General features: G+C 39.7%; 1 protein-coding gene and 1 long non-coding RNA gene across 7 annotated transcripts in view; one reads left to right on the top strand and one right to left on the bottom strand.

The window, feature by feature from the left end:
- LOC132428485 (uncharacterized) overlaps positions 1-13,692 on the bottom strand; it is a 253,274-nt gene extending 239,582 nt beyond the window's left edge. For both annotated transcript variants that reach the window (XR_009520131.1, XR_009520132.1), the window contains exons 1-2: positions 13,535-13,692; positions 10,129-10,234 (exon numbers count right to left, since the gene is read on the bottom strand). This is a non-coding gene — a long non-coding RNA (uncharacterized lncRNA). The remainder of the gene's footprint in view (positions 1-10,128; positions 10,235-13,534) is intronic.
- Positions 13,693-14,060: 368 nt separating this feature from the next.
- The window catches only part of GLS (glutaminase), a 78,939-nt gene continuing 69,492 nt past the window's right edge, over positions 14,061-23,507 (top strand). For 3 of the 5 annotated variants that reach the window (XM_060016397.1, XM_060016400.1, XM_060016401.1), the window contains exon 1: positions 14,061-14,713. In XM_060016397.1, coding sequence (XP_059872380.1) covers positions 14,286-14,713 — 428 coding nt within the window. In that variant the 5' untranslated portion in view covers positions 14,061-14,285. Of the gene's footprint in view, positions 14,714-14,844; positions 15,474-20,739; positions 21,055-23,507 lie in introns of those variants that run through there. The other 2 variants (XM_060016402.1, XM_060016399.1) reach the window with 2 other exon arrangements.

Below are 23,507 nucleotides of genomic sequence, written 5' to 3'. Positions count from 1 at the left end.
CAAAGACACTATGGGATGAAATTTCTTTATAGGGGTTTAAGCAGTTGAATGCCAAAACCTTAAACTCTGTAAAGATAAAACTTAAAGATATCTGCCTGGAAGATGATTTCTTAAATTCACACTATTATACACAAGAATTTCCACGAAAGTTTCCAGAAAGCTATTTTTAATGTAGCGAGGGAAAACTGCCATAGGAAGTTGGAGTGAAGGGGGCAAAGAAAGCAAATGAAATACAGTATAAAAAATAGATCATTGACACCATGACTGTTCTGATTCTGTTTATCTTATTCAGCAGGCAAGACACACAGTAGAATTTTGGAGACAAAGACCAGAATATGTGGCCATCTCAACTAATGGAAGGATAGAAATTCTGAGCAAACTTAAAACACAAAGGGCCCCAACAAAGCAGATGCCACTGTGTTCTCATACTTCAGAGGAAGGGCCTCGGGTCCTCACTCAGAGGAGCCTCAGACCGGGTGGTTAAGTGGTAATATATATTTAAACACAGACATGGAAATCTCTCCAAGAAATTCCCTAGGACCTACCTTCCACATTGGGAGTTTCCAAACAGGCATAGTCTAAAGGATGATGTGAGACCAGGCTGGGGAGAGGAACCTTAAAGAAAAATCAAAGCTAGATAGGAGGGAAGACTCAAAATGGATAAGAAAATGCAGGAGAGACTGTCAATCTAGATAGACTGCCAAGGCCAGAGAATGCAGAAGGGGTAGTACCTATCACTGTCTTTGGCACTTAGGGACATTTCATTAAGTATCATGGAAGGAAGGGAGGGAAGACGGGGTCTCCTATAAAAGCATCCTGAGTTGTTGGAAGAGGTGGCAGGCTATAAAGTGTGCTATCATGACTAAAACAAACATGGGGCCAAATCTGGAATCCAAACAGAAAAGGATATTACTACTTCTCTTCAGAGACCTATGCAAAAGCACAACTCAGGAAACTAAAACAGGTAGCTTAGCTCATTGATAAATGATCCAAAGCACATGTGACACAGACTAGAAGCAAGGTACAAAGATAATACCTGGCAGGGTCTTTTCTGCTGAGAGCTCAGGAAAAGGAATGCCTTGAGGCAGTACTCGTGGCTTATCTCTTCTGTTCATAGTTGGTGGCCTCTGCACTTGCTCCTTCTCAAATCCCTCTTTCTACATAAAGTTTAGTTTTGCTCCAGAACCATCTGTTGAAGTGTAGTGAAAGGAAGGAAAGGAAGGAAGTGAGTTAAAGAAGAGAAAAGAAGGAAAGAAAGGAAGTGAGTTAAAGAGGAAGTAGAAAGAGCCCAGGATACAAAGGTACAGTCTTTGATGGAGGCATTTTCTTTCTCTTTTGCTCCTGCATGTTGACTCAAGAAGGACCCTCAAAATTTGACATCAGGCTGGCTGGAGTAATGCTCTTCAATTTTTCATGTCAGGGTCAGACCTTCTGCTATACCTTTGGGTGGACTTTATTAGTTAGTAAATCTTTGACGTCAGCAAAAAGCATTTCCCACATCCCTTCTCTATGTCAGACTATGGCCTTGAATGAAGCAGCCGTGCTATCCTGGCCCTTATGAACCTTAGAGTCCAGTAGGAGAGAAATAGTCACATAGGATTATCCATTTTCTTGAAAGAAAAGAACAAGAGCTATGAGAGTTCTTAACAAGCAAGCATATTTGACTAGGTGACATTTAAGCTGAGACCTAAAGAGTAAGATTTCACCAGCAACAAAGACGAAAGGTGAGGGTTTCAGGCAGAGGGAACAGCACGTGCAGAAGCAGTGACAGTTCCCAAATTACAATTTAGGAGGACCTTAGAGGCAGCGATTTGACTCTGAGTGGCGGGCTGTTTTTGCATAGCATTTTACATAGATTTTTAAAATATCAATTGTGCATATCAAAGAAAAGATGGGCTTGATGAATAGAATATTAAAAGATAAAGCCCCCCAACTCTCCCCTTGTACTACTATCATGCAGGAGCCATGAGATAGGTCTCGCTTATTTGAAGACCTGAAAGAAGGCAGTTGTGGCCAGAGCATAAACTTCAGTGGGAGACTGGCTGAAGATGCAGCTACAATTTAGGTAGAGCCAAGGAGGCCTTCTAAGGAAGATTGCAAATTTTTAATTTTATCCTAAGGGTAGTGGGAAGCCATTAACGGTTTTAAGCTGGAGAGTAACATGATCTGATTTATAGCTTAAGGAGATCACTCTGGCTTCTGGATAGAAATGAACTGCAAGGGACAAGGAGCTAACATCTGTTGAATTTCTGCGTGGGCCTGTCCCTGAACAATACACATGCATTACTCACTTAATTCTCACAACAGCCCCCCCAAAGTGGGTGTTAGCATCTTCATGTCACAAGTAAGGGAACTGAGAGGCCCTTTGAGATTATATAAACTGCCCAGCATAACACAGGGAGAAGCAAGGAAATGAGTGCAATTTGTTTTATTATTGTGCAGTGAATGCATAGGGCTTACTTTACAGCCAATAAAATCCAATGATTGTTTTCTCATAAAATTCTGTAGGTAGTTGATAGTCATATCCAGAATGCAGTGATCACAGAAAGGTTAATACATGTTTTTTTTTCAGCCAAGGGTATTCCTGACCCTGGCTGTTCATCTGAGAGATAGTGGATATAGCTGTACGATTGGAGCTATTATAGGATTCTGCTCTTAAAACCTCTCTTATCATTGTTAAATATGCGAAAGACCTCTTTTCACTGTTTTGATCTTTTTGTCAGGTTGTTTTCCAGGAAGTGGTTGCTAGGAGTGAAAAGTTTTATTATTTAGAGATAAGTGGAGCCTAGATATCCCATCCCCTTAAAAAGTACAAAAAAAAAGCCTACAGTAATTGACTTGAAAAGTATTTTTGCAACACCATTTGTACCAGTCCACCTGCTTTCTATTTACTTCTGGTTATCTCCTTTCGCTAATGATTCTCTGAAAGCACACACTAAGGTTTGCACCAAAATACTGTCCTGGAGACTGTTGGAGGAGTCTGCAGGGCTCTTAGAGCCAACAGCTGCCTCTAATGACAGTGAGCACGTGCACACTGAGTGACTACAGAGCCCCCTGCCATAAGTGTGAATGTCAGCCGGCTACACAGTACATGAATTACCCTTGAATATAATTGCCTTTACATTCTGATAATGTCTACCACCGGGGGAAAATCCATCGAGATTGAAGTTGTACCAACCAGGTTACAGGGACACTGTTCCACACACTGGGACAAGTTCCTACCCAGGCCCTGAGGTTCTTAGCTGTGTATGCCTTTGTCCCTTCTCATACCATTCCTTTAAAAATCTTTGATTATTAAGCAAAAGATGTGTGAACCCTTCATTGCTCTTGCAAAACTGCTATATGTTAGGCTCCTTATAACTTTTGTCTGGTGACTTGTCTGGTGACTGGACTTGAAACATTCTGTAACCTTGTTTGATATTTATAATGTATGACCTGCAATTTCCATAATATCTGTTGGAAAAAAAATAGACATGAGATTTCATCAGTAAGTGACTAATAATCTCTAGATAAAAGCCACAACTGCTTGTAACCAGTGCTCAGAATCACAGTTCAGACCCAGGTGGCACATTTAAGGTCACTTAGGCTAATCTTCCCACGAGGCAACTGAGGCACTGGCAGATCAAGGGACTTCCTAGGTCTACCAGGGATGCAATGGCCAGGCTCAAGCTAAATTCTACTTGCCTGACTCTCAGTTCAGAAAGACTTTAGAGACCCATATATATTTTTACACTTTTTAATAAAGAACCACAAATTTAGACTTCAAAATTAGACTTAGAATTTATTTATTGTATTTCTTACTGTACAAGGACTTGATTTTCCTCTCAATATTTGGGCAGATCCCCAGTATAAACACTTGAGGCATTTCCTTTGGCCTATGTCACAAATTACTTAGGAAAAACAACATTATGAAGGAAACTAAGTTTATCTCCAGAGTTATTGTCTTTTTCCCCATCCTCTCCCTTTGGTTTTCCTCTTAGTGTTTCTCGTGTCTTAAGATGTGTATCCCAACCTATTCATGGGCCCTTGGCCTTACGTGCTTACAGCTTAGGATACCCCTTCACATCTAGACCTTTTTACACCTCATTTTCTCTGCCTATAAACTTACCTATAAAGTATATACTATCTTCTTAGCTCCTCCTTTCAGGTAGTATGTTAGCAAAACTCACGTGCTAACTAACACAAAGTCCTCCTGTTTTTGCCTATCACAAGATGTCAAGTTCTCACTATTTTAGTCACTCTCTTGGATTAAGACATTATTTCTACAAACCCCTGTTAAAATGAATCACTTTTAGCTGGGAGGTAAAATCCATGAAGACAGTACTGTGTGAAGGCACTACACCATGCTGGAATTAATACATAAGCCTGTCCCCCTCCGAAATGGTATGCATTTTCCTTTGTACCATGCCTCTTGCAGTAGAAATGTACTAGCATCCAGTTCTAATCACCAAGTGTAGCTAATATATATCAAGGTGGCAGATGCCTCTGGATACTTTTTTCTGCATCTGGAACACTGATGGGAATAAGTCAATTATTATGTAACTGTGAGATTAAGTAAAGATAGATTATGAAGACACCTATTTCTTGATTCAAATTACATTTGTCAGCTTCAGAGTTAGTTACAGAAATAAGAACAGCTAGTCAGAAGTGGAATTTAACTGAAAAAGCATAAAATATGTTTACATGAATTCACTGATTCAAATATTTTGTGCAAACACTTTTAGGTAAATGGTCATTTTATACGCTGACCTTTCTATGTGCTACCAGTAGGACTGGCTTCTCTATGATCCAAAGCTCTTTCTCCTACCTTCCTCTCATATTAGATGGATCAATCAGAAAAGGGCAGCCCCCAAAGCAGAGAAGCTTAAAGTAACAGTTTCTTTCTCTGAACTCAGAGACCTAGGTAGACAGCAGCCACCAGCTTTAAGCATTAATAGTTAGAATGGCATAGGGAAAGAGATAATAAAAAATTATGCATTGGCTTTTTTTTTTTTTATGCATTGGCTTTTTAAGCTTATAATCACATTTCCCTGGCCAAAGCAAGCTGCATGGATACATCCAACTTCTAGGGAGCAGGGACATACAGTCCTACACAGGAGGAGACTGGAAATATTTAGTGGAGAGTGTTAATAATACCACACCAGATTGCTCTGGTAATTACCTGAACCTACCATTTAACTTCACTCTTTTTTGTTCTTGACAAAATGCCCTTGTTAACCTCTTACACCTGAGTTTCTATCGGGCAAATATCACCTACTTTCTAGAATATTCCATAATCTCCCTGAAAGAACTTATTTTATATCATCTTTATCCATTGAATATACATAATATTTATGGCATCCAGAATACTGTATTTTAATTAGGACTATATGTATCTGTGTTGCATCTATCTCCTTAGACCAAAAGACTATGCCTTATTCATCTGTGTAATCTAAGCTCCCGTACGGTGGTTGGCACAGGTAGACAGTCACTAAAAAACAGGGTGCTTATAAAGTCCTTGTGCAGTTTGAATTTTTAATAAGCATCCTCCTTTTTGTATAATATAATAGGGAAGGAATTTACTCAAGATTCAAATAAAACTGTGAAAGTTTTATTTGTTCTAATATATTTCTTTTATTTTCTAGTTAATAAGCTCCTATGTTATATTAAACAGCCTCAATTATGTTATTGAAAATGATATTCAAAATGATAGTGGATATGTTAAAACCTAAAAAGTTTAAATTATCCTGTCCAGTTGGGACAGAGGTGAACATGAATAATTAAAGTAATAGAATAAATGAAGATATTACCAAATAAGCCCTGATATAGAGTGAAAGAACCCTTGAACTCTTCCCAGAGAGGTCAAGGAAGGCTTTGAAGAGGAGACAATATTTGAGCTGAGTTCTTAGGAAACAGAAGGTATATCCAGATGCGAATGGTAAGGGGTAATAGTAAGGGTAGAGTCAAGAAATATGTGGTACTTTTAAGGCAACTCACTAAAATGTTGAACAGATTATTTAATGTTTGTGTCAATTTTCTCACCTGCAAAATAAGACTGTATGTACCTGCCCATCTCAAATGGCTTGTTATGAGGCAAAAGGCTATTATGTAAGAAATTGGAGAGCACCATGAAGATATAAGATGGGGACCTTGAAGGGTCAGTGGAATTTTGATGGATAGAGAAAGGGGCTTAGGACATATAAGGTGATAAGAATGGTATAAGGAAAGACTCCAAGGAGGAAAGTTGGTTAAGCCAAGGAAAATTGATCATTTTGGCAAGAATAAATAACAGCAAGTTAAGGTTCAAACACTAACCAGTCAGAAACAGGTAGAGAAGTCTAGTTTAGCAAAAAGGTAAAGTTGGTTGTCTTAATATGTCTCAGTATTTTTTGTTGGGATAGAAGGGAAGCAAATCTAGAGTTATAGAAGTGATTCAGGATCCAAACTGAAGGTTGGGGCAGGCTTCTTAATGCTTACTCTGTCTCTAACTCCATCCCTTTATTTTAAATCATGCAAGGGTATCATATATGGCCCCCAAACAATTGGGGGAGTCATATAATATGTAAATAAGTTAAAACATAGATAATGTAATTTAGTGGGGTTAAAAAATGAGAGAGAAAAAGGTTTGATAAATTGCACTCAGGGCAAAGAGAAAGATAAACACAGAGAAAGAGTCTTCTATAATGTGATTTTGAATCAGTCAGGTTGTCTTAATGGAAACCCAGATCCAAGATGGTTTAAATACTAAAGAAATGTATCACATGTAACTAAGGAGGGAAGGCATCAGAGTTGGTTGAGTCAGTAGCCCATGAATATCATGGAGATTCCAGATTCTTTCTATCTCTCCACTCTGTTGGCCTTGGTGTGTTGGGTTTGCCTTAAGGCTGGCTCTCTCCTGGTACTAAGACAGCTGCAGCAATTTCAAGGGAAATGGAATTTCCATGGCTGGCTAGGACTAATGGTCTGGAGTAGAATCTGCTCCAGGGATAAATCTCAAAAATGTTATATTGCTATCATCATCTGATTGTTCTGGGCAGAGTTGGAAACATGATGGCCCATGCGCCAAATTACTCTTGTAGATGTTTTGTTTGACTAGCACAGTGTTAAAAGAAAATTGAATGAGCTGCATTTAAAAGTCAGATAATTTTGTTTATTTCTTAAAATAATATTTCTCTATTATCTTAAAGAATCCGAAGGTTTATCTAAATGTGCCTGCATTCCACTTAGCTAAAATTGGCTAGAGTGGATTAACTACTGCCCCTTTAGACAGAGCATTCCGATTCCACCTTACTGGGCTTCATCATTCCCTAACATATTAACCTGGTCTGCTTTACTCAAGTTACTTACGGAGCCTCTCACTGGGGAAAGTACTCTTAAAGATTTTTAAGAGCCATGTGGTGTTTTTGCACCAATGAGCATATCTTTTGTAGGCACTTCTTCAATGGTTCAAAAGAAATGAGGGCAAGGGCCACATCTTGCTGGAGGGCATGTCTTTGCCAACTCTATTATTAATTAGCTGTGTTATCTTATTAACTTATAATTTCTATAGCCATAAAATTTAACAATTAACACCTGTCCCCAACAGGAATGTTACAAAGATAAATAACTTCTTTAAATTCAAAGGAAAAAAGGATGTACTTTTATTCATATTGTATTAATTAAAGAATTGCTTTCATATTTATGTTTGATATAGTCAAGAACCACATAATTTTTTATATAGGTTTTTCAGTTAAGTATTAGTCATTTGTACCTTTTGTAAAGCCTTTAGTTCAAGGATAGGGTTTGTTGGTTGCACACCTGAACTATATTTACAAGGTAAATATATGCCTACTACTTGTATCATCCAGCATTGGTTAGGCAAAATTAAAAAAGGTTTAAAAGGAAACATTAAAAATTGAATATTGGATTTGTAATATTTTCTACACTTATAATTTTTAGAGAAAAGTAATGGCTTTCAACATTATAACAAAGCTGCATTTCTTTAATTAGGAAATATTTCAACCACAGAGAAAAAGAGAATATAACAAACACCTGTGTATCAATTATCGCGGTACCATATTCACTTCAGATTTTAAAAATTATTATTTAAAAATTCAGTCATTACAGGGACTTTCCTGGTGGCACAGTGGTTAAAAACCTGCCTGCCGGGCTTCCCTGGTGGCGCAGTGGTTGAGAGTCCGCCTGCTGATGCAGGGGACACGGGTTCGTGCCCCGGTCCGGGAGGATCCCACATGCCGCAGAGCGGCTGGGCCCGTGAGCCATGGCCACTGAGCCTGTGCATCTGGAGTCTGTGCTCCGCAACGGGAGAGGCCACAAAAGTGAGAGGCCCGCATACTGCAAAAGTAAAAAAAAATAAAAATAAAGAACTGCCTGCCGATGCAGGGGACACGGGTTTGAGCCCTGGTCTGGGAACATCCCATATGTTGAGGATCAGCTAAGCCTGTGTGCCACAACTACTGAGCCTGCACCCTAGAGCCTGCAAGCCACAACTACTGAGCCCACATGCCACAGCTACTGAAGCCGGCGAGCCTAGAGCCTGTGCTCCACAGCAAGAGAAGCCACCACAATGAGAGAAGCCTGCATACCACAACAAAGAGTAGCCCCCACTCGCTGCAACTAGAGAAAGCCTGAGCACAGCAACAAAGACCCAATGCAGCCAAAAATAAATTAAATTAAATTAAAAATTCAGTCATTACAGACAGTTCATTCATTACAGTTGAAGCTCTTTGTACATTTCTTCAATCCCATTCCCCATTTTACATACCCAGAGATAATAACCACTGCACTGAATTAGATGTTTATCATTCTTATGCACATTTGAAACTTTTGAAACCATATATGTATACATCTATAAATAATATATTGTTTTGCACGTTTTACAATTTTATAATCATGGTATCATAAAACACATATCCATCTGTAATTTGTTTTTGAAACTTATCCACTTTAATACATGATACTGGGGGTCATTCATTTTAAACAATATATTTTATCTCATTATGTAGAAATATCACATTATTTTAATCCATTCTCCTACTGATAAACGTTTAGATTGTTTCTACAGAGATTTTTTTATACATCACACCATTCGTTTGTTGTACTATCTGGGGTGCATATGAATAAAGCTCTGCGTCAGAACATACCACATGGTGTTGTCACTATGAGAAGCAGAGCTATCATAGGTCAACCTTTCTTTTGTAGAGTTGCCTCTTGCGACTTATAATTAGACAGAGGGACTCACATGCTAACTGTAAATGTCAGATGCTTGAAAAGTAAAGATTATTTGAAGGAACCTGCTCTTTACAGAGAATGAATACTGATTTCTCTTCATCCCAGAACATCAAAATATATTGCTGTGGACTCTGATGCTTTTTTCCCAAATGTCTGAATTTTGGATTTAGCTTCATAAACAGTGATTTCAGCAGAGTTCAGTAACTGTTTTCCAAACTGGTAATATGATCTTACCATTTGATGAGCATAAAGTGACAAAAGTCCAGGTTCATTTTTCTTTTCCAGGGCTTAGAAAATGTGACAAATTTCAGATGTGGAACCAACATTAGATTTCAGAGCATAAAACCAACATAGCATAATTGATATGGAGCTCATACTTCAAACCACTGTTAATTTTCCCCAAAGTGTCCAAATATATATTTACATCAAACATCTCCTAGCTGAACTTTGGTTTTAATCATCCCTGAAAGAGAATGCCTATTCTGAATATGCCTATTCTGACTGTCCTCTCAGTGGTTCTCAGTTTCAACTGCTCTAGAGCAGGGGTCCCAAACCCGCAGGCTGCAGACAGGTACTGGTCCACAGCCTGTTAGGAATCAGGCCGCATAGGAGGTGAGCGGCAGGTGAGCGAGCGAAACTTCATCTGCCGCCCCCCATCACTCTCCATCGTTCACATTACCACCTGAACCTTCCCCCCGACCCCCCGCACACATGGAAAAACTGTCTTCCAAGAAACCAGTCCCTAGTGCCAAAAAGGTTGGGGACCACTGCTCTAGATGACTGCCTATCTTTCAGAGTTCTCAAATACTCTTTGTTATCAATATTTGTCTCATGGCTGCCAAATTTTCACAAGTTGGATGATATATCAGTCAACCTAAGTCATTCTATGGTAATAATGCCCAAGTTGAGATTACTTACAGTAAGGTTTATTTCTCTTCATGCTGTTTGTCAATCACAGTCATCTTCAGCTTTGTTCCATCAATCTGGGACCCAGGTAAAGGAATCATCCCGTCTTTGGAAACTGCTGTTCACGTACCAAAAGGAAAAGAGAGATGATAGAACTAAGTGATGACTCACATTATCTGCTCAGCAGTGGCCTACATTACTTCCATTCACATTTCGTTGAACAAAGGCATAAGGCCAAGCCTGCCATTTAACAAGGTGAGGAATTAAAGACCTCCCATTGAGAGGGACAAAAATATTTGGGAACAGTAATACAATCTACCACAGAGGTTGTTTTCATAGTCAAATAGGTATCCTTTTGACTGACTTTTAGGATACTTGTAAAATCAAAACTTTTTTAGGTTTTGCTAATATACAAGTAAGACCTTCTGATATCTAGGATGGGATTTAGTCCAATTTAATATTTTCTATGAATCTACAAAAAAATTAAAATCACTTTGAAAAATCAATAAATATCTGGAGGCCCCATGCATGTAATTGTGATCTAAGTCTAAACAATATTAATTTATAAACTGAACTAACTGAAATCTTTACCGTATCACTCTGAATGAAGAAAAATGACTGATCACCACTGCACTTCCATCCCAGCCATCAGGGGACCCTCAAAAACAATTTCATATGGTTAGTATTTTAAATGAGACCATGCAAATAGTCTCTTCAGATGTGATTAAAATCTCTCTTGCCATTTTTGTGTGATGTTGCAAGGAACAGAAGTTCATTTTACTTTACATAGATGGCAAAGGATAGATTTTTAGCTTTAATTGTATGTGACATGTATATCCAGGCCAGCTTTTTTTTTTTGTCTAGCAATTCTTTGTTTACTACTTTTTTTTTTTAGTTATTTGTAAGTAGCTTGTACGTTGGGCATTGAGCCCAGCTTTGCTTAATCTGACTGTCTTTGCAGCAGTCTCTCTCTGTTTTAAGATACTTTGGAAATTATTGGTTTGTTTTCTAAAAATGAAGAAAATGATCTCATTTTAGGGAGCTAGCTTCTTCTTAAATGCTATTTTATGATTAGATGGTTTAAAACAATTCCCAGTTTTCCTTTTCAATAATAGATGTGGCAACTAATCACATTGCACAACAAAATTTATTCACTCATGGAAAAATAATAATTATAGCTAACACTTATAGAATGCAACTAGCATTGTTCCAAGTGCTTTACATGTATTGATTCATCTAATACAACAACCCTATGAGATATGATACCAATATTATCCCCATTTTATAGATGAGGGATTTATAATACTTTAATAAAGATCTAAATTCAGCTTTGGAAAAATAAGTTATGTTTGGCAGGGTTTGTCAGCGAGGCTAGGAAGTTGGCCAGTTGAAGCAGGAAACCAAGAAAAGAAAGGGAAGTAGTAGTATTCTCTAAACAGAAGAATTTCAAACAAACCAACAAACCTAAAAAACTTAGGCAACTCTTTTAAGCTGTTAGTCAAAGGAGAATTATTTTCTATTTAGTTTTTGTGATAATACCCTTTTAGTTTTTATGAAGGGTAAGATCTGGAACTTATATATAGGTTACATTACCATCTTGAAACATCAGCCTTTTCTAATCTTCAAAAGAACACAGAAGCTCAGGAACTGTTCTTCTAGTTAGAATAAATACAAAGTGCAAAAATTCCAATTTTTCCTTTCTATGATTGACTACCTTCTCAATGGCTATGAGACCACAACCTATTGTAGGATAGCTGCACGTATCTAGTAGCAAAGAGGAAGTCTAAGAGCAGCTCTGACAACCCAGCCACATGTTAATCTGAAGAGCCATTTTCTATTTGTAGGAATTTTGGTAGACTATTGTATGTGTATAAAATGCTTGTACAGTGATAGACTTTATTTTATATGATTATATGACTCAACAGGTGAATAATTAACCTAATGGAAATAGTAATTAACTCCAACTCATAGTTCCAAAGTTGTATTTGATTTAAAAAATCACTAAAGATTTAAAAAATTATATAAGATGAAGAAAATAATCAAATTAAAGTATTAATGAGTCACATTTTAATTCAATTTATAGTAGTTTCAATTTGCTAACTTTTTATTGGTCTTCTCAAACAAGGGGTTAAATTTCAGCAGACTCGAAGTCCTTCTAAATGTCAGGAGTAACATCAGTCCACTCTCACCAGCTCATCCTTGAAAGTAGAAACTCTAAAAAATTATCTTTTACTAGGTTTATTTTCTACATTTGTTAAGTATACTATAAAGTATTTAAACCCTTAAACACTAGAAAGAATTTTCATAGGAAAATTCGAGAAACTAAGAGAAAAAGCAGGAGGAGAATAATAACTGGATTTGTCAATAGCTTGAATGTGGCTGAGAGAAAGGAGGCAGTCCTTTAACTAGTTATATCGAAGAGATGGAACAATATTCAGGTTTATGTCTTTGGTAAGTCAGACTGGAAATGTTAGGCAAACGTAGTATGTCACCTTTCCTCCAAAACTTAATGTTCCTTTTCCTGAATATATTGTTACTTTGACTTTTATCAAATTTTAGTGACAGGTAACATTAAGTAGTAATAAAAGCCCTCTAAATAATTTGCAATTGTCTTAACTTAAAAAAATGTGGTTAAGTGCTCTACACATACAGCTTTTTCCATGTTCTTCTGGTTAAAGAGTAGATAGAAAAAACTTAAACATGGCAAGCCTGTGACATGCCAAAGGTCACATAACCTGTAGGTACAACCAGATTTCCTAATTACTAATCTAGTGCAATATTTTAAGGTGATGATTACTAAATCCGATGATCAGTTAACGATGCACCTGACACACACCCTTCCCGTTTCATAAAAGTTATCCCAGTAACCTTTGTGAATCCATGCATTAAAACCTAATTGCTTCAGGATATCATCTAAAGTCTGTGGTTTTCGTTTTTTTGTTTGTTTTTTTGGCGTGGAGTGGACTGTACATGTAGGCTCAAAGAAAAATTCAGAGTTTATCACCTCCTTGGAACTCTTTTCCTACAGGTCCAAAAGGATAAATGGATAAAGTGATACTAGGCTGAAAACGATTTAGAGAACCAGTATCCGTATGCTTCTATTTTACAACAATGAAGCAGCTTTAAAGTAGGAGAGTGTCTACAATTTTGCATTTTAAAAAGCAATTTTTAAAAAGGAAAGCTGTCGTGTTCTGGAATTTCCCCCTGTCTCTTTGCGGTCCCCCGAATTCCAATCCTCCGAATGGCTAAGTCGCATAGCTGAAAGGATTTTGCTCATTTTTTCCAAAACACTTCACATCTGGGCAGTCGCCAACCATGGAAAGTTTCAAGTAAACGTAACATTTGGGAGAGGGACAAGCTCGTCTGGGGCTGCCGCCGCGGGTCCGCGGCCCTCAGAGGCGTCGCCACACGCCCTTACCGGATAGCCGGGGACCAGCGGCAAGCTTTGACCAGCCGAGCTCCGACGGCCAAACTCCAGCCCCGGCCAAGCCCCCTGACCGTCGGCCCCTGGGCGGCAGGGGCTCTTGCCAATCAGTCTCCGAGACAGTTCGAGGCCCCAGAGTCCAGGAGCCCATCCGCTTCGTAAATGACCAGACCACTAAGGACCCAGTTCCCAACGAGGGCACTCTCGGTGCTGACGAAGCGAGAGAAAAAGGGCTACTCTGTAGCCCTGCCTGGCTCCCCCGCCTCACACGTCAGCTTGACTCCTCCCCCCAGTCCCCCGCCAGTCTTCCGCGCCAGTCTTCCGCGCCACTCTCCGCGCACCGGGCGCCGAGAGAAATTTGACTGCTCCAGTCACCAATCAGAAGCGAGGTCGGTGATCTGAGCTAATCGGAGCAGGCGAAGGGGGCAGGCCGCCGGCGTCCTCCCGCCCCTAGGAGGGTGAGCGCCGAATGTCTCGGGCCCGCCCCTGCGCCTCAGCCTCAGTGCGGAGTCCTCCGCGGTGTGAGAAGTAGCCGCGGGCAGCCTCAGAAGCAGCAGCAGCAGCAGTAGCGGCGGCGGCGGCGGCGGCGCCTGTGAGAGCCGCAGCCGGGACCACACCCACCTCACTGTCCCTGCCCTCTTTTGCCCTCTGGCCGTCCCGCCGGAGACCAAGTTCCCGGAGGAGAGCGGCCGCCCACGTCCGGAGCATCCTCCCCTGTTGAGCGGGCACTGACGGACCCGGCGGCATGATGCGGCTGCGAGGCTCGGCGATGCTGCGGGACCTGCTCCTTCGCCCGCCCGCCGACGCCTGCGCGGTTCTGAGGCGGGCGCAGCCCCTCGCCACCCTGTGCCGGCGCCCCCGGGGCGGGGGACGAACTGGCCAGGCGGCCGCCGCGCGGCTCTACCCGTGGTGGGGCGGGGGCGGCCGGCCGGCGGGACCCCTCGTGAGGGGCCTCTCCAGCTCCCCCTCAGAGATCCTGCAGGAGCTGGGCAAGGGGGGCACGCAGCAGCCGCAGCAGCAGCCGCAGCAGCAGCCGCCGCCGCCTCCGCAGCAGCCGCAGCCCGGGGCGTCGCCGCCCGCGGCCCCGCCGGCGTCCGGCCCCAAGGACGGCTCGGGGGAGACTGACGGGATCGGCAACAGCGAGGGCAAGGAGCTGGTGGTTTCAGGCGAAAAGTGAGTGTCTCCGCGAGGCGCAGGAGGCCTTGTCCCGCGTGGGGCCCGGGCCCGGGAGGGGCCTGCGGTGGGGAGGGATGGGAGCGGAGGTTCGAGAAGGAGAAAGAAAGAGATGCCGGGCGGCCTGCGCAGTCTGCGCCATGTGATTAGGCCCGGCCCCGCCCGCGCCTTCCCCGCCTGAGCCCCTCGCTCGGCCCTCACTTCCCTTCCCCGCCGCCGGGTGGAGCAGCCAAGGGGCCGGAGGGGCCAGCCTGCCACCCCCCTACCCCCCACCACGCTGGAGCTGTGGCAGCCCGGCCCACGCCGCGTGCTCAGCGCCCCGGCTCCGGGCTGCAGTGCCTGGCCGCCCGCCCAGCTCTTGGTGGGTGGTGCCCCACGAACATCACCGAGTGACATTTAGGAGTCGGGCGATGGGCAAAGCGTGTGCCTTCCTGACTCGCTGCTTTTCTAGGCTCGAGTTTCCTCTCTGCCTGCCCTCCTTCGATCTCTGCCACCGTCTCTTTGGAAGCCTAACGTAGCAGAGTATTCTGAATATTTCTGGAGTGGCTTCTTCAGGCGTGTGTAGAGCCATCTGGGGCACCGGAAATAACGTTTCCGAAAGGAGATTAGGAGGAAAAGGGTCATGTGGCCGAGAAGACAGGGCACGCAGTACAGACCACCTGTTGGCACTGAGGACCAGCTTTGGCCTGTCTGACATCTTCCACAAGATGGGCGAATTTTTGAAAATACAACTCAAAATAGCCAAGATGAAATGTGACGGGTAAAACACTAACTCAGAAAAAACCCGAGTTAAGTAGCGTTTGTGGATTAAATAAATTGTGATAGGGTGTTAACTCATCTATTCAGCAGAGCAGTTGAGTTTTAAAACAAAATTGGTTTTTCCTACGCAGTATGAGAGGATATTTGTCTTGAGTTAATATAAATGGACGCAAACTTTTTCTCACTGTAGGTAAAAATTTACCTGCCTGCTTTCTTTATATCCTGCTATTTTTCTGACTTTGCACTGACGTTATGTGACCTGTTTTGTTTCCCTTCTACTTACATTGCTTTTTCCAGCCCCATAGTATCATAAGTCAAACTGAAAGTGTGATTCTTATACTTTCAGTCTCAGACCTGGCTTAATGTTTCCTGTAATTGAAATTGGCACCTTCCTAAAACGTTCCAAGCTAAAGTTGTTTTCCCAGACTGAAAAATGTTATTTAAAAAAAAAAATCACTTGGTGATGAGCAAAATTTGTGATATCCTGTGATAATGGTTTTATGCCACAAAGTAGCCTATGACTGTGGCAGGTCATTTAACATCTTCAGTTGGATGACTCAAATGTGTTCACATTCTAAAAAGCTAGATTTTTGTCAAATTTCTACCTCTTTAATGTTCTTGAGAGACTAGAATGTGTATGCTTTTTTTTATACATCTTTATTGGAGTATAATTGGTTTACAATGGTGTGTTAGTTTCTGCTTTATAACAAAGTGAATCAGTTATACATATACATATGTTCCCATATCTCTTCCCTCGTGCGTCTCCCTCCCTCCCACCCTCCCTATCCCACCCCTCTAGGTGGTCACAAAGCACCGATCTGATCTCCCTGTGTGCTAAGCTGATCTCCCTGTGCTATGTGGCTGCTTCCCACTAGCTATCTATTTTACGTTTGGTAGTGTATATATGTCCATGCCACTCTCTCACTTTGTCACAGTTTACCCTTCCCCCTCTCCATATCCTCAAGTCCATTCTCTAGTAGGTCTGTGTCTTTATTCCCGTCTTGCCCCTAGGTTCTTCGAATGTGTATGCTTAATTTCATTTGGTACTCACTTACCTTACTTTTAACATCATCTGAATTACCAGGCATGTAACAAGTTTAAGTACAGGTGCCCAGAATTGAAAAATGAGGTTACTAGCATTTAGAAGTTGTCCTTAAAGGTTATATGATGGGAACAGCCTTCTATTGAAAAGATGCCTTGCATTCTGTCTCTTCAGTGACTCTTGTATCCCTCTTTTTTCCCCTTCTGTCAGATAGAAAATTGAGCTGCTTTTGTGATTTACATGTTTCCCAGAAGCTTCTAGCTCCATTGCTGTCAAAATAAATCATTTCTTAGCAATAACTTTGAAACACTGTTTTGTCTAATACTTATTGACAACTCTACATAAAAAATGTCCCATCCTGTCCCTCCCAGCCCCCCCAATAAAACCTGTTTAGTGAGGGAATCCTTCAAGAATATTTGCTCAATCCCACTACTGGTCATATACCCTGAGAAAACTATAATTCAAAAAGAGTCATGTATCACAATGTTCATTGCAGCTCTATTTACAATAGCCAGGACATGGAAGCAACCTAAGTGTCCATAGACAGATGAATGGATAAAGAAGATGTGGCACATATATACAATGGAATATTACTCAGCCATAAAAAGAAACGAAATTGAGTTATTTGTAGTGAGGTGGATGGACCTAGAGTCTGTCATGCAGAGTGAAGTAAGTCAGAAAGAGAAAAACAAATACCGTAAGCTAACACATATATATTGAATCTAAAAAAAGAAAAGTTCTGAAGAATCTAGGGCCAGGACAGGAATAAAGATGCAGACATAGAGAATGGACCTGAGGACACTGGGAGGGAGAAGGGTAAGCTGGGACAAAGTGAGAGATAGCATGGACATATATACACTACCAAATGTAAAATAGCTAGCTAGTGGGAAGCAGCTGCATAGCACAGGGAGATCAGCTCGGTGCTCTGTGACCACCTAGAGGCGTGGGATAGGGAGGGTGGGATAGGGAGGGTGGGAGGGAGACGCAAGAGGGAGGAGATATGGGGATATATGTATAGCTGATTCACTTTGTTATAAAGCAGAAACTAACACCATTGTAAAGCAGTTATACTCCAATAAAGATGTTTAAAAAAACCAAAAACCAAAAAACCCTCAGTATATTAAAATTAATAAAAGTATTAAATATAATTATATTAAATATATAAAATAAACGTTAAAAAAATTTTTTTAAAAAACGAATATTTGCTCAGATGCCCTGGGAGTTTGAATGGCCAATAACAAAACCTTGTTTACCTTAGTTCGAAGGAGTCTGTTTTTGCCACCAAAGTTTGGAGCAATAGCTAGATGGGTTTAGGAGCAATCTAGGTATATGAAAAACCTGAGAGCTTTCAATCAAGGATTTCAGGAGTGAACCCCAGCTATCTCCAAATTACATTATAAAATTAAGAGCACTGGCCTCAAGATTGTGAAAAAAATTTTTAATCTGGTTAAAGGTTTATTTCCTGAATGATCTTGTTTTTAGGTGTAGCTTTCTTCCCTTGACTTCATCCATTTTGACTTTATGTGGTAAACATTTCTTTTATTCTGGGAGGTAAGGTTCCAGCTGATCCTGTTATCCTTTCTTATGCTCAGCTTCCAAAGCATAGGTCATCCCTGAATCATCAAGCCACCTGGAATGCCAGCACTCAGGTTTCTGCCAGGTTCTATAGATGATTGTTAGAAGAAATAGCCACGTGAAAATTAAATGAGTTAACATTTTGTAAAAGGCTTATTGGGACAATATTTGGCATTTGTTAAATACTCTATAATTTCTCATTTTAAAAAATTGCTTCATTTTTTGTAAAACCTTACAAGGACATTAGCCTTTGAATTTTAGGCTCAAATGAGAAATTTCTTTTTTTTTTTTTGGTTTCCAGAAAAAATTTCTCTTGAGAGATCGTTGTACTTCTGTGAAAATGTGATACGCACTGTTTACTTTTTTGCCCTGCTTACCAGTAAGCTCAGAGTGAATTTAATACTTAACCATAGCAATTTTATTAGTTCATGTGGCTGGGATATTTGCTTTTCCTCCTTCTCTTGGTCTTACTTTATATTTTACTAACCATACCATATTATATTCTGGAAGGAGGTACGATGTAAGTGAGTTATCTTCTTATCTTTTTCCATAGTCAGACTCTTTGAACCACCGTCATCCTAGCCATCTCCTTCAACCAACTTCAGTTCTGGTTTAGGTCACTGGTTAAGGTTAAGATTTTACTACTGTCCTAAATATCTTACAGAAAAATATAATGTTCATTGCTCAGTTTTCCCTGCAGTGCTCTTATTTAATTTTGTTATTATTATTCCATCATTTAGGAAACCACTTTGCATGGCTCTCTTCATTTTTTATTTTATTTTATTTTCCTCACAGATTTTATTTTATTAGTAGTATTTTTTTGGAATATAATTGCTTCACAATGTTGTGTTAGTTTTCTCTGTACGATGAAGTGAATCAGCTATACGTATGCCTGTATCACCTCCCAGCCCAGCCCCCACATCTCACCCATCTAGGTCGTCACAGACTGCTGAGCTGAGCTTCCTGTGCTTTATAGCATCTCTTCATTTTTTAAATTGTTCTCTCTTGTTCTGTGGCTCTTTTTGGATTTGCTCACTGGGTAAACCCTGAGGCTGAGAGGCCTTTGCTTCTTTCCCACTTGTCTACCTTCTCCATGGCATATCCTCTAATCTTTGTGTAGATAATAGTTCATCTTTCATCCAAGCTTTGTTCTCATACTTATCTCCACATATCTGATGACTTCAGATTTAAAATCTGTACCCCCATATCCATTCTTTTGTCTCATTTCAATCTATTTTGCATGTTGTTTCAAGATTAATTATAGAGTTTTAATTTCAAAATACTACTTCCAGAAAACCAGTATGGACTGGGATGAGCATTATATCAAACAGTGCTATGTAGCATTTGAGATTCTTGATTAACCTTTATTTTAGGCCAATTATTGCCCAACATGAACGTTTTTATCACACTGTCTTCTCTCTCAAGAATGCCACACTTCATTTCTGTAAAACCCAGAAGTGTATATTCTGTCTTAGTGAAGGATCTCTGGGAAGCGTTGGCAGGTGGGGAATAGGGCACGTATTTTTAAGTTACTTTTTGTTTGGGCATTTTATTTTTTAATTAGAAAGGGAAAGAGAAAGAAGGACCATGCTGAGAAAGTATCAGCATGTGTATGCTCTTTAGAAAATAGGTAATTCGTACAAGATACAATATTGAAAGTATTTCATTAAAATAAGATCATTTTCCCCCTGTCAGATTGGCAGATGTTAAATTAAGTGATACCAAGGGTATAGGAAATAGGAACTCTTAGGTTGCTGATGGAAGTATAAATTCACCTGTTTTGGAAGGCAGTTTGGTAGTATCTCTTAAAAACTGCATACCCATGATGCAGTAATTGTATGTTTGCTCATCTATATAGTTACAAATATATTAAAAGAGAAGGTGCAAACAAAAATGATTTCTGCTAGCTTCAGATAATGTGATTTTATTTTGGTAGTTCATATTCTTTTTTTTTTTAACATCTTTATTGGACTATAATTGCTTTACAATGGTGTGTTAGTTTCTGCTTTATAACAAAGTGAATCAGTTATACATATACATATGTTCCCATATCTCTTCCTTGCGTCTCCCTCCCACCCTCCCTATCCCATCCCTCTAGGTGGTCACAATCAATGGAAATCAAGGGGGAAAGAATCGTTACCCCACATGCTGTGCAAATTGAATTTCGAAGATTAAGTACTTAAGTATTTCAGCAACATTGAATTAGGTCTATTGTATAGAATAGTACTGATAACGAGGTTGAAGCAGTATTTGGGAAATACAGATAATATATTTTGGAATAGAAAGAACCTGTGTTGAAATAGGGGACAAATTCTGATATGATCCTTTAATAATGCATTTGCTTTTAATTTGTAAAAGTGAACATGTTTACAATTCACTTAAACTAAAATCAAGATTGAAAATACATTTAATTTTGGGTGTGGGACTTCTCAGTGAACACCTCAGTCATCTTATTTGCGATTTCCTCAAAATTAAAATTCTATTCTAGATTACAGTTATCAGTGAGTTTGAGTTTTGTTTGAATGGCCAGCCATAACATATATCATAAAATTTTTTGCTGCCTAATGTTTATTTTAAACCACATGTATCTATTTAGCTATTGATAATATCTGGACATAATCTGTAATAAACTGCAAGCTCTTAATTAATACCTAGATGTAATTCACTGAAGGAGCATGAACGAGATCCTGAAGTTTAGTCTACTTGAGTTTCAGCTTCTTGTTTCTAGGCTTTACTTTTTTTTTTTTTTTTTTTTTTGCGGTACACGGGCCTCTCACTGTTGTGGCCTCTCCTGTTGCGGAGCACAGGCTCCGGACGCGCAGGCTCAGCGGCCATGGCTCACGGGCCCAGCCACTCCGCGGCATGTGGGATCTTCCCGGACCGGGACACGAACCCGTGTCCCCTGCATCGGCAGGCGGACTCTCAACCACTGCGCCACCAGGGAAGCCCCCTTCTACTACTTTTTGTAAGCAACTGGAGATCAAACCGCATAGAAAATTTTGTATTATAACTTCTGACTTAACATTATATTCTCCTATATCCCTAAAAAGTTATCTGTATTCATTTTATATTACTGAATAAGAAATTCTTATGTGGATGTACCATAACTGACTTAACCATTCCACTTATGTGGACCACAAATTTTTCCCCACTTTTCTCTAATAAGTATAATACTGTGCCAAAAATATTAGTGAATAAATCTTTCTACACCTCAGTTTGTTTTGTTAGCCTAGATTCCTAAAAAGGTACAAATATTTTCTCTGTCATCAGAGAAAACACATCTGTTAAATTTAAAATTTGTAAATCTCTACCTCACTGTCCTAGTCTGCTATCCTAATAGCCTGTTTTTAGTATGTATAACGGTAGGCATCCTCACATTGAAAAAAGTTATGAAAAAGTTTATGAATGGATTTATACAGCTATTTATCAGCATTATCTAGTTGTATTCTCTTTTATCCTCAAACATCAAACTTTTTAATTTCTAAACTGTTTTTGGCGTAAGTCTCCTTAGAAAATGTTGCCTATTTTTCTGCCATATTAAAATTTATATTATAAAATATAGAGTTTAACATTTCTTGTTCAACTTAGGTTTACTGTAAGGGGGTGTTACTGTACTGTGCTAAAATACAGTTATGTTCTAAGACAAGTATTGGCAAACTTTTTCTCTGAAGGGTCAAATAGTACATATTTTTGGCTTCACAAGCTATCTGGTCTGTTAAAATTATTCAGATTAGCTGTTGTAGTGAAGAAGCCATAGACAATAGGTAAATAAGTAGGCATGGCTGTCTTGCAATAGAACTTGATTTACAAAAACCTGTGGCCATTGCGGTAGTTTGCTATTAGTGGCCCCTGCACTAAAATGTATTTATTTGTGTAAGGTTTTCTCTCATACTCTGATTGGTTCTGTTTTGAATGATTTGTTCTTCTGTGGATTTTTGTATCTTGTATCAGTTGGTACATTTTGTTCTTGGCCTCCATGTCCCCACTTTAGCTATTTTCCCTCACTTTCACCTTCTGTATCTAATTCCCCTTAGCTTTAAAAAAAATTTGAGGTAAAATTAATGTAACATAAAATTTACTCTTTTGACCATTTTTAAGTGTACAGTTCAGTGGTATTAAGTACTACCATTACTTTTTAAAAGAACCTAGATAATTAAGCTTTATATGTAAAATATGTATCTATAGATCCTTTATGTCTACATAGGTCCTGAGTGAGTAAAGTTTATGATCTTTAGTATAGGAGTTTAGGAGGACATCTATTTTGAGCAGCTCAAAAACTGAGAGTTAGAGTTGGAAGTGACTTTAAAGACATCTAGTTCCACCTCATTTTACATATTTTATAAACTGGCTACAGGTATTAAATGACCTAACCAAGTTCGTACAATATTAGGACTTACTGTGTTTTTTCTTCCAGTATTAGGAGAATAATAAAGTACTTTATTGAATTGATTACTTTTTTAGGTTCAGTATTTGAAGAGACCTTAAAAACCCATCTCCACAGCTGAACGTTTTTTCTCTTCTGTTATACTCCCTACAGGTTGTTATTCATCTCTGCTTGAATACTTCTTGACAAGAGAATTTAGTCTCTGCCTTTGAAGGCAGCCCATTCCATTTTCAGAGTTGTTTTGTTTTTCCTTATGTGTAGCTGGTCTGCCTTTTGTTAACTTCTACCTATATATTTTAGTTATTTTGAAGAAGTCATCTCTAGTGTGATATCAAAGTGATTGCAGTAACAGAATTCACACATCTGTATTTTTACAACTAGAATGATTTGTTAACAGATACTTGACAGAAGGAATACAAGGTTGGAAGGACTAACAGAATTGGACCTTAGGGACTTGATCTTCCCAGGTCCTCATTCTCCCATCGGAATCAGGCAGACTGTCCCCCTGGGTTAGACTTCTAAAGCTCTACACATGGACAAATTGCCATCAGCTGATGTGGACAGCCTGGCCACTTCCTTACGTAAAGCTGGCTGTTGTGCTTCTTACTTTGACTTGCTCTTGAATAAATTTAAATAAAGTCCAGCCAAAACAGCAGCCCTAATTTAATATAATCTCATCCTTGCTTTGTACAAGGTACAGTTTCAACAAGGCAGAATAACAATTTAGTCATCTAACATAAGTAATTCCCCTATTAGCATTTTGGTTAGAAATTCTTCAATATGTAAGGAGTCTCATCTTTCATTATTCTGAATAAACTCCAGGTATTCCTCCTAAAATGGAGTGTAACAGCTCAGCACAGCCAGTGTGGCATAGCAGGAGGAATCTGGGATTAGGAACCAAGTACTGGCTTTCTAGGACTAAATCTGGTCCAGTCACTTAAGAGTTGTGTGACATTGGACATACATATTGCTTGACTTTGAGACTCTGTCCTTATCTGTAAATAGGGGACAGTTTACCCACTTTGCTTTATCAC

This window comes from Delphinus delphis, chromosome 7, assembly GCF_949987515.2.
Source record: "Delphinus delphis chromosome 7, mDelDel1.2, whole genome shotgun sequence".
NCBI lineage: Eukaryota > Metazoa > Chordata > Mammalia > Artiodactyla > Delphinidae > Delphinus > Delphinus delphis.
This window is presented reverse-complemented; position numbering and strand designations above follow the sequence as displayed.